Source organism: Gracilinanus agilis, chromosome 1 (assembly GCF_016433145.1).
Source record: "Gracilinanus agilis isolate LMUSP501 chromosome 1, AgileGrace, whole genome shotgun sequence".
NCBI lineage: Eukaryota > Metazoa > Chordata > Mammalia > Didelphimorphia > Didelphidae > Gracilinanus > Gracilinanus agilis.
In genome coordinates, this window is record NC_058130.1 from 791,874,912 (window position 1) to 791,887,147 (window position 12,236).

The 12,236-nt window shown below is 39.4% G+C and overlaps 1 protein-coding gene and 1 pseudogene across 1 annotated transcript in view; both read right to left on the reverse strand.

The window, feature by feature from the left end:
* Positions 1-362: 362 nt before the first annotated feature.
* LOC123232491 lies at positions 363-1,662 on the reverse strand (annotated as a pseudogene).
* Positions 1,663-6,883: 5,221 nt separating this feature from the next.
* The window catches only part of LOC123230502 (vomeronasal type-2 receptor 26-like), a 36,149-nt gene continuing 30,796 nt past the window's right edge, over positions 6,884-12,236 (reverse strand). Inside the window, exon 6 of the mRNA XM_044656644.1 lies at positions 6,884-7,803. Within this exon, the coding sequence (XP_044512579.1) occupies positions 6,884-7,803 (920 nt within the window). The remainder of the gene's footprint in view (positions 7,804-12,236) is intronic.

Below are 12,236 nucleotides of genomic sequence, written 5' to 3' on the forward strand. Positions count from 1 at the left end.
CCAGTATTTTCGTTAAATTACTTGGACAGTTAAGGGTATTTGGGTTGGAGTATATAGTTCTCGAATATCCCTGCTAGTGGTATTAGGATAAGGATGGTGGTGAAGTAGGAGATCGAGGCTACTTGGCCAATGATGATGAAGGGCTGTTCTACAGGTTGACCCCCGATTCATGTTAGGATAAAGAGGTTAGCTGTAAGAATTCAGAACAGGGTTTGTGAAATTGGTCGGAATATGAGGCTTCGTTGTTTAGATGTGTGGAGAAGGGGGATGACTAATAGTACTAGAATAGATGCAAGTAGTGCTAACACTCCTCCTAGTTTGTTAGGGATTGATTGGAGAATAGCATATGCGAAAAGGAAGTATCATTCTGGTTTAATGTGGGGTGGGGTGTTTAGTGGGTTGGCTGGTGTAAAATTGTCTGGATCTCCTAGTATGTCTGGGGAGAATAAGGCTAGTGATAGGAGGGTGAGGATTATAAGGATAAGTCCTAGGATATCTTTAATAGTATAGTAGGGGTGGAATGGGATTTTATCTGCGTCAGGATTAATTCCTGTTGGGTTGCTGGAGCCTGTTTCGTGAAGGAATAATAGGTGGACAATGACTAGGGCTAGGATAATGAAGGGTAGGATAAAGTGGAAGGCAAAGAATCGGGTTAATGTTGCTTTATTTATGGAAAAGCCGCCCCAGATTCATTCAACTAAGGTTGTGCCAATGTAAGGAATGGCTGATAGGAGATTGGTAATAACGGTGGCTCCTCAGAATGACATTTGTCCTCATGGAAGAACATACCCTACAAATGCGGTTGCTATAACTGTTAGGAGTAGGATTACTCTGATGGTTCAGGTTTCTTTGAATAGGTAGGATCCATAGTAGATTCCTCGTCCTACATGGAGGAATAGGCATATGAAAAATATGGATGCTCCGTTTGCGTGTAGATTGCGAATTAGTCAGCCGTAGTTTACGTCTCGACAGATGTGGGCTACTGATGAGAAAGCTGTTAGTGTATCTGATGTGTAATGTATAGCTAGGAATAGTCCTGTAAGGATTTGAATAATTAGGCAGATTCCTAAGAGAGATCCGAAGTTTCATCAGGCTGAAATGTTAGAGGGTGTTGGGAGGTCGATAAAGGAGTGGTTAATAATTTTTGCAAGGGGGTGAGTTTTTCGTAGGTTGGTCATTAAATTTTTGTAGTTGAAATACAACAATGGTTTTTCATGCCATAGGTTATGGTTAAAGTCCATGCTAAAATAATAAAAATGATAATTATTTTTTTATTTCTTTATTATTAATTGTAGGGTTTGTAGCTTTTGCTTCTAAGCCTTCTCCGGTATATGGGGGGTTAAGTTTGGTTGCTAGTGGGGGTTTAGGCTGTGCGGTGGTGGTGTGTCTAGAAGATGTATTTTTAGGGTTAGTTGTTTTTTTAGTTTACTTAGGTGGTATATTAGTAGTTTTTGGTTATACTGCTGCTATGGCTACAGAGGAGTTTCCGGAAACATGGATTGGAAATGTTGTGGCTATAAGTATGTTATTGTTTGTTCTATTGATGGAAGCCGTGTGATATTATTTGTCTGGAGAAGTTCATGCTAATATAGCTGTTGAGTTGTTTGATTTTGCTGGGACCCACTGTATTGGTCAAGATTTTAATGGTGTTTCGTTATTGTATTGATGTGGTGGCTGAGCTTTAGCTTTGTTAGGGTGAATTTTATTTATTACTATTTATGTTGTATTAGAAGTTGTTTGTGGACGGAGATTAGATAAGTGTTAAAATGAGTGTTATTGAGACAAGAAAAGATAAGAAGTATGTTTTTATTAGTCCTTTTTGAGCTGAGGAAAGTTTTGAAGATGCTAAGGAGTGAGTATAAGCTTGACCTTTAGGTCCTGCTTTCTCGTATCAGTTAAGATCAATTAGTATGGTAGCAATTCATTGACCTATAAATAGATTTATTAGGGGAGTCATTCAATGAATAATATGAGTGAAGTAACCTAGTAAATTAAAGAAGGAGACAGTATGGTTGGTTGAGTTTATGAGTTTATTGCTGAGAGAGTTTAGTTCTATGCCGATTAAAAGGCCCAGGAGGGTGACTATTAGGGCAGATAGTTTGATTATGGTTGGCATGGTTATGGAGATGGATGATGTTGGGGGGATGTTGGCTGTTAAAATGAAGCCTGCAAAAATGCTTCCTAGAGCGAGTCGTATAATGGGGTTAATTAGGTTAGGGTTGTTTTCATTAATTGGGGTTATTGATGTAAATCGGGGGTAGCCTAGAAGGGCATAGAAGATGATTCGCAGGCTGTAAATAGCAGTTAAGGAAGTGGCAATTAGTGTTATAACGAGGGCCCATGAGTTTGTGTGTGATGTATTCAGGGCTTCGATGATTGAGTCTTTTGAGTAAAAGCCTGCTAGAAAAGGGGTTCCTGTGAGTGCAAGGCTGCCTGTCATTAGGGCGGAGGATGTGATAGGCATTGAGTTAAATAACCCTCCTATTTTTCGGATGTCTTGTTCGTCATTGAGGCTATGGATGATAGACCCGGAGCATAGGAATAGCATTGCTTTGAAGAAAGCGTGGGTGCAGATGTGTAAGAATGCTAGGTGAGGCTGGTTGAGGCCTACAGTAACTATTATTAGGCCTAATTGACTAGATGTTGAAAAGGCTACAATTTTTTTGATATCATTTTGTGTGATTGCGCAAATGGCTGTGAACAGGGTTGTTATAGCCCCTAAGCATAGAGCGGTTGTGAGGATTATTTGATTGTTTTCAATTATAGGATGAAATAGGATTAGGAGGAAGATTCCGGCTACTACTATAGTGCTGAAATGGAGTAAGGCTGATACGGGAATTGGTCCTTCTATGGCGGAAGGGAGTCGAGGGTGAAGTCCAAATTGGGCGGACTTTCCGGTGGCAGCAATAATTAGGCCAAGAAGGGCGACGGTATCTATGTTGGTTGAGAAGATGTGCTGAAGATCTCAAGAGTTGTTATTTAGTATTAGTCAGGCTATGAATAGTATGAATCCAATGTCTCCAATGCGGTTATATAGGATGGCTTGTAGGGCCGCGGTATTGGCATCTGTTCTTCCGCACCATCATCCGATGAGTATAAAGGATATGATTCCTACGCCTTCTCATCCAATGAAAAGTTGGAATAGGTTGTTGGCTGAAACTAAGATGATCATTGTTATTAGGAAGATAGTCAGGTATTTAAAAAATCGGGAGATATCAGGATCAGCGTGTATATACCAGAGGGAGAATTCAAGGATGGATCAGGTTACAAACAGGGCAATGGGGATAAAGATAATGGAAAAGAAGTCAAGTTTAAAACTTATTGAGATGGAGAATGAGTGGATTGAGAATCAGTGTCAGTTAGTGATGATTGATTCTTGGCCGTCGTAGATAAAAGTGAATAGGGGAGGTAGGCTGGCGAAAAAGGCTAATATAATTATGTTTTTGCAATAGGAAGGGAAGTGGTTAGTCTTATTAGGAAATACAAGGCTGTGTAGGATGGGTAGTGTTAGTAATATAATTGATAATAGAGCTGTTGAATTAAGAATAGGGTTAATTACTTTTATTTGGAGTTGCACCAAAGTTTTTAGTTCCTAAGACCAATGGATTACTGCTATCCTTTAAAAGTGAGAAAGCCATAATTTTAGTTATGGTCTCAGGAGTTAGCAGTTCTTGATACTTTCTCGGCATATAAGAAGGTTCAAACTTCTATATTTAGATTCACAATCTAATGTTTTTGTTAAACTATATTTGCAGTATGTTATTCCTAGGATGTACATTGGGTTAAGTGATAGTATGACTAGTGGTAAGATGTGAAGAATCATTAGTATGTGTTCTCGTGTAAGGGACGGGTAAATAGGGGTGAGATGATGAGTGAATTTTCCCCATTGGGAGGTAATAAGTATGTATAAGGAATATAGGGCGGTGATAACTGTGTTAATTCCTAGGAGGAGAATAGAGAGGTTGGATCATGAGAATGATGAGATAATGACTGTCAGCTCTCCTAGGAGATTGATGGATGGGGGTAGGGCTAGGTTAGCTAGGCTGGCTAGTAGTCATCATGTACACATTAGTGGTAATTGTAAGCCTCGAGCGAGAATTATTGTACGGCTGTGAATTCGTTCATAGTTGGTATTAGCTAGGCAGAATAATAAGGAGGATGTCAGGCCGTGGGCGATCATTAGTGAGGTAGCTCCCATAAAGCTGGTTGTGGCTTGTATTAGGGCAGCGATGATTACTAATCCCATATGACTAATGGAGGAGTATGCAGTTAGTGATTTTAGGTCTGTCTGGCGCATGCAGATTGATCTGGTTATGATTATTCCCCATATTGATAAGATAATGAAGGGGTAAAATAGGTGAGGGGTTATAGGTTCGGTGAATGTGGTAATTCGTATAATTCCGTAGCCCCCTAATTTAAGTAGAATGGCTGCTAGGACTATTGATCCCGCGATAGGGGCTTCTACATGGGCTTTAGGGAGTCATAAGTGCAGGCCATACAAGGGTATTTTGACTATAAAAGCAATTATGCAAGCATACCATAGTATGGAGCTGGATATTGTATTGTTTTGTGGGCTGATGGTGATATAATTTATTAGGATGTGAAGAGAGCCGAGGTTGTTGTTTAACTTGAGAAGGGCCACGAGGAGGGGGAGGGATCCAATTAAGGTGTAGAATAAGAAATAAAGGCCTGCATTTAGTCCTTCATTCTGGTTACCTCAACGGGTAATAATAATAAGGGTTGGAATTAGGGTGGTTTCAAATAAGATGTAAAATATGATTAGTTCTGATGAGGTGAAGGCTATAACTAGTGAAAGTTGAAGAATAATGAGTATAGTCAGGTAAAGTTTTTTTCGTGCTAGAGGCTCTTTTTTTAAGTGGTTTTGACTTGCTATGATCATTAGAGGAAGTAGTCAGCATGTTAGGACTAGAAGGGGGCCCGATAAAGAGTCTATTGAGAATGAGTTATTGAAGTTGTACGATAGGTCTGTGTTATGATAAATAAGGGGCAAGCTTGTAATGCTGATTAATAGGCTATATATTGTAGTATTAACTCATATTCATGGTTTTTTTGAGTATCAGTTTAGTGGGATTAATATGAGGGTTGGAATAAGAATTTTTAGCATTGTAGGAGGTTTAGGTTTTGAACGTGGTCGTTTCCGTAAGTATTGGAGATAGTTACTAATAGAGCTAGCCCTACCCCTGCTTAGCAGGCGGAAAATACTAGGAGAATTAACGGTGTCATTGAGGCAGAGAATTTGTGGGATTGTGAAATGAGCAGGACTGTTAAGATGAATAAGGATAATATTATGCCTTCTAAACACAGCAGGGTGGATATAAGGTGAGAGCGGTAAATAAGGACTCCTGTGAGGGCAAGTATAAAGGCTATAATAATATTTAGATTAATTGATGCTATAAGGTGTTCATGGGTTTAAACCATGATATATTGAGTCAAAATCAATTATCTTAATTACATTAAATACCTATTCAGTTCATTCTAACCCCTTTTGAATTCATTCGTAGGCTAGGCCTGCCGTGAGTAGTAAGATTAAGCAGTAGGATATGATTAGCATGGTGTAAGGGGTGGGGAGTTGAATTGCTCATGGTAGAGGGAGAAGGAGAGCAATTTCTAGGTTGAACAGTAGGAATGTGATAGCCACTAGGAAGAATTTTATGGAGAAAGGAAGTCGTGCTGACCCTAAAGGGTCAAAACCGCATTCGTAGGGGCTGGATTTTTCTAAGTACAAGTATAGCTGAGGCAGTCAGAAAGCGATCATGATTACAATTGTTGCGAGAAGTGAGTTAACAAAAAGGGTGATGATAAGGTTAATTAATTTTCTCTGGTTTTACCCAGAACTTAATGATGGATGAAGAAATGGAGTATATCTGTGATATTGAAGTGAGCATTAAATGTGTGGCACAAAAGATAGAAGGATAAAAGAACATTTTCAAGATCTTCAGAGAAGAGGATATAATAGGGTGCTAACACTAACAAAACCAGAGAAATTGGGGGGAAATTTAACTGAAGTGTGCAAGTAGGTAGGATTCAGGTATTCTTAAATCCATAAAACATAGGTATCCCAATATGATACAGGTAAGTTCTTAAGAATCTCTTCTGACTTGTAAAGGAATTCTGATTCAATGTTCCAGAAGTAAGGGACAAAAAAGAGTAAATAAATGTTTAAAAAAAGGTTGGATTTTGTAATCTTGTTCATTTATTAAGTAAAGGATGTCAATGGCCCAACAGATAAGGACAAGGTCCTCTCCATTATCTTAGAGCTGGACTTTAACCACAAGGAAATATACACTTTTATATATTAAAAAACAATTAATCAAAGAAGACCAATTAATTAAAAATGAACTATACATAATAAGTAATCTTATTTGTAATTCAGTGATACATTAGGAACTTTCTACATTGGGAGAGGGAGAGTGGAAAAATGCAACTTCCTGAAGTCGGAGAAGAGGTGTTCTATTCCTTCCAAGTGTCTGTTTATAATCAGATTAACATGAAAATAATATTTAATTTAGGTGATGTGTCCACTTTTAAGATGAGGTATATAGATTCTCTGAGATGACTAATAATGAGGAAACTCTTTACATCAGTCTTAGGATCTGATTGCACTTCTGGTCAAGATAACTTAGCTGTATGTTAATGGGCCTCTATAGAACTCCCCACAAAGGGCTAGGTCCAAACAATGTAATATGGTTTTTTCTAAGTTTCCAAAATTGGAAATTTTTCTCATAGAAAAAAATTTGCACTAGACACTAAATTGGATAGCAGGGCAAGTGAACTAGTTTCAGAACGAAATCACCAGATTGGGTCAGTGTTGTTCCATAGATTTCTGTAATATTTCATTTGCTAATCCTTTCAATTTCTCAAGTCAAATGCTTCTCATTCTTGCAGTTTGATTATTTCTTATAAATTCCTGAGTGTTTCCATTTGGTCTCAGCAGGATCACATAACACTTGGGGATAAAGATGCAGCTTAGTAAGCTAGCACTGGATGCCAGGATGGAGAAGATCTCCACCACCACCATAGCTTTGCCCTTGGTGCTCTGGTAGGTGGGCAGGAAGGAGAGCCACACACTGCAGAATATCATCATACTGAAAGTGATGAACTTCGCTTCATTGAAGGTGTCAGGCAGGCTCCTGGCCAAAAAAGCCACCGTGAAGCTCCCCAGAGCTAGGAAGCCAATGTAGCCCAAGACACAGTAGAAGCCAAACACAGAACCTTCATTACATTTAATGATGATCTGATTAGGTTCAGAATGCATGTCTGTGTCTGGGAAGGGAGGAGAGATTCCCAGCCAGATGCCACACAGAGTCACTTGAATGCCAGAACAAAGGACTACAATACAGTTGGACACTCTAGGTTGCAGCCATACCTTACTCCTGCTCCCAGGTTTTGTAACCTTGAAGGCCAGAACTACCAGAATGGTTTTGCCTAAAATGGAAGAAACAGCCACAGTGAAGACAAGCCCAAAAGTTGTTTGTCGGAGGAGGCAGGTGGCTGCAGTGGGACGGCCAATGAAGAGCAAGGAGCAGAGGAAACAGAAGGTGAGAGAGATGAGGAGAGTGTAGCTGAGGATCCGGTTATTGGCTTTAACTACGGATGTATCACGAAACTTCACAAACATCCCAAGAATCAGAGCTGACAACACAGAGAAGAAAAGAGCCACACAGGCTAGCGTGATTCCTAGAGGTTCTTTAATATCCAGGAAGATAATGGCTTTGGGGAGGCAGAGATCTCTCTTTCTATTTGGATACTCAACTTCAGGACACTTCACACAATGCTTCATATCTGTAGGGGACAAGAAGCATCTCATTGTTTTATGAGTGAAGAGTGTGATTATGTCTTTTGGTACTTCATAGAGGGCTGGTTAAATTTTTGTGGATAATATGGTCATTTTTGGCTATTCGGAACTCCATTTTGTGCTGGCTCTTTACCCATGACCATAAGCTCCAAGTCATTACAGTCATTTAAGGAGATGGCCAAACCATTCAAAAGCTCCCATGCTCAGAATGTCTTTTTAAAAAATGTGTCAGTTATTAAATGAACTCATATTAAGTGTCTACTCTGGTAACCTGGTTCTGATACAAAGTCAAAGTTCTTTCTCAATACTTACAATTGAAAATATCTTTTTTCTCTCTGACTTGGCTTGCAGCCAATTTTGAGCCATGGACCATCTACCTATACTACATTATTCTAATAGGTTTATCTATCACCAGAAAGCGACAAAGACTTAGTGACTATACTTCAGCATTGACAGACTTCTCTTATTTTCTCTTCAAAAGACATCTAAGACCTGTTCTAGTTTTTACACTCTTTAATTATTTCAATCATTAATGGCATAGGAATGGAATTTTCATCATGAATTTCCTCCACCAGAGTTTCTAGTATAATCAGGTATTCAATGGAGACAAAAAGTATGTACAGAGATATTCAATATAGGACCCTATTGTATCAAATTAAAATCCCCTACAATACACAACTTTAAATCCTAATTTACTACACATGTGAAGGCAACCAAAAGTAATCTTTCCCTCAAGCAGTATCTCATTTTCTATTATTGCTTTGACCATGCTACCTGGCTAGATTTGAGTTTCAAATCTAGCCTCAGACACTTAATTGCTGGGTGACCCTGGGCATGTCACCTATTATCTGCCTTTCTAACTTTTCTCATATTTAAAATAAGGAAAATAACTCAAAGTGTTTGTGTAAGGATCAAATGAAATCATAAATATAAAGCACTTAGCACAATGCCTAGTACATAGAAACTGAGACCTACATGTTTTTCATGATTATAATATTTAATCTCATTCATCCAGATACAGTTTTTCTCCTGAGCTTATCATCTCACCAATCCCCAAAATTCAGGCTAAATTTCTTCATCTCATACTCACCCTGAGTATTAAACTCCCAGCTTGAACTTGCTTCTTTCCTCATAGTCTTTCTTCAGCTGAACCTCTTTCAGCTGAGAGTGCCTTCTTCAGATGTACATTTGTAAGGATTAAAATTGGGGTTTTGACTCAATAAGAGTATTATAAAGTTATATTGTGTTTGCCGATTTTAAAATATTATAGCTTAAGTCAAAATGACTTTTAGTAGCTTTTTTAACAAAGAAATGGAAAGAGTGAAAGTGGGAAAATGTAGATAAAGAGACAGATTCTTAACAAGACTGCCAGGCCTAAGAGTTTCTCTGGTGAAGTGAAGTCTGATTTAGCACTCTGGCAGGAGGCTACCTCAGGTCCTGATTTCAATGCGGAGTTTTCAGCCAGAAGTCCACTGGGACAGCCTCCTCCAAAGCCAAGGCAGGAATCTAAGCCACTCATCACCCACACAGGATCCAGGGAAAGAGTCTCCTCCAAAGCCAAGGCAGGAATCTCAGGCAATCTCTCCAAATACAGGAAAGGAATGTACCCTGCAGGGGTACATTCCTTTCCTGTATTTGGAGAATCGAGGAGGCTGTGCCAGTGGACTTCTGGCTGAGAATTCCACATTAAAATCAGGACCTGAGGTAGCCTTCACTCTCAGTGATAGGAGAGCCAAGATGGCAGCCAAACTAAGGTACTTGTTGCAATGTGACACTAGGAAAACCTGCATCTGATATATGTCAAAAAATGGTCCCTCGAACCTCAAAACAATCCTCTGTCTTGGCACAGATTCCCATCAATCCAACAAGGATTCTACAAAGATTCAACTCCTTGACCTTGTGCTTTTTTGCATTCTACAATGGCTCTTTTGTGATCCCTTCTCCTGGAATCAGACACAATTTTTAATCAAAGTACCACAGTATTTATCAATCAATAGCAGGTTTCCATACTCTAAAGCTTTTGGGTATTCATTGATATTAGAGCTAATATACATTATAAACTTATCCTTCAAAATCCAAAACATTAATAATAATTATATGTACTTCAACCAAAAGAAATAATAAAGGAAAAAATCAACTAATCTATTAAAAAAACTAAAAAGAAAAGAAATAAAATTTTTTAAAAATTCAGAAATTCAATGTATCAGCCAAAACAGTGTCCACTTGTCTATGGACTTTTATCTCTAATGCATGTGACAGGATACAGTCAATCAGTGTTGATAGAATGTACTTGTTTTATATGTGGTCAATGAATCCAAGAGTCCTTTTCTCCAATTTTGATAGCTATTGGAGTGCTTATCAGTACTTAAAATGGACCTTCCCAGGCAGGCTGAGTTTCTCTAGTGCACTGGAAGTTCTTTATGTACACCCTGTGTCCTGGGTTTAGGTCATGAAGTGAGAAGTCTATAGGTCCTGCTTGTACTATAGCTACAGATTCATGCAATTCTCACATTTTAGTCTGTAAGTCCTGTATATAGGAAGCAATAGAAGTGTCTCCCCCCACCCGTAGTTATGATGTGTCAGCAGGAGAAAAAGACTTAGCCTATATAGAAATATCCAAAAATCATCTAAAATGGTGAGATGTGTAGATCTCCCCAGGGCCTGCTTTGAAGGTAGAATAGAGCTTGAGGGAGAACTTTGGGCCATTTAAAGTGTGTCTCAGTGCACAATTTTCCAATCATAGTCTTTAGATCTCTGTTCATTCTCTCAACTTGGCCTGACCTCTGGGGATGATATGGTACATAGAATTTGGGAGTGAATCCCCAAAAAGAATATATCTGAGACAAAACTGAATCAGTAAAATGAGTTGCCCTGGCTGAATCAATTCATGCTGGCAGGCCAAAGCAAGGAATAATCACTTTTAAGAGTATCCTGGCAACAAAAGTCATTGTTGCTCAGGCACTAGGAAATGCTTCCAGCCATCTGGTCAGCTGATACACAGTGACTACACAAAATTTATAATATCTGGCCTTTGGTATCATGATAAAGTTGATTTGAAGATGCTCAAGTGGTGTGTAATCTAGTGGATGCCCACCAAACACTTTGCCATGAAAGGCATGCTGATTATAAACTTGACAGGTGGAGTAGGCTGTCCACACTTTAGAGACTATGGTAATTATACCAGGGGCTATCCATACTCTTAACAGAATCTTCAGTGACCTTGGTGTCAAAATGGCCATTTTTGTGAATGGATGAGCATATTTGGTGATAAAACTTCAAAAGAGTAGAGATTTTCCTTCAGATGACACCCATACTCTATCTATATGTTTAGCGTTAAACTTTTGTTTCCATTTTTTCCACTTCCTATTCATTATTGGATAGGGATAAATTTAGGTCATTCAGAGGCAGTGAGCTTTGCTGCTGTATCTGCCCAATGTTTCCCTCTAGAAACAGAGTCAGTTCCACCTGTAAGGGCAGAACAATGAGCCACATCTAGGGCTTCATGGAGCTAGAAAGCAGAAAGGAATTCATGAATGATTGTGCCAATCGTGATACATTTTTCCAGCTGAGGTTAAAAATCACCTTTGGAGCTATAGCATACCCACTGCATGACATATACCGAATACATATTGATAATCCCTGTAAGGGGAATTCTGGGACAATGACAGGTTAGACACAGCAAAATTCCAGACCTCTTAAAATCCTTCCATACCAATCAAAAGCAAAGTTCTTCAAGGAGATAGAAAACCAAATATAACAGTAGGACAGAGTTTGGGGATCCTCCTGCTCAATTCAACTTAAAAGATATGCCAAAAAAACTGAATTCTTGAACTGTTAGACTTAAGGGAAAGGAAGAAGAAAGGTCTGAGGACTCCTCCCCCAACCACAGTGCTGAGTCTCCAATGGTGGCTAGAATCTCTGGGTGGTCAGAGGCACTAGTTCGGAGAGAGAGCCTTGCTAGCACAGCTGCACCAGGGTCAAGGCATTGAAGATGGACAGCAGGAAGGCAGTTGGAGGAGAAGCACAGAGAGGGCAGCCTGGATGCATCCGAAACACTCTAACTTGCCTCTCCTCAACTTTTCTCCAGACTTTGGCCTCAGGGCACATCCAGTGCTGCAGATCAACTCTGCCCTGCCTTAACATTATCATTAGGGCAGAAAAGAAACTGTCAGAGAGCAGGGAAGCTCAAGCTCCAATACCCCTCTTACATAGACTGATCTCTGAGAGTAGTGGTAAGAATACAACTGATTGTGATGCCAGGACAAAGGTTATAACCACTACAGAATACCTTGATAGCAGGGCTGGAAGCATAGCTCCCTTCACCTACACCAGAAACTTCTGCTGCCAGCTGGGGAAGATCTGACCTCAATCAATGCCAACAGCCTAACCTAGTCAATTGGCTGAGCAGTAAAGAAGGTCC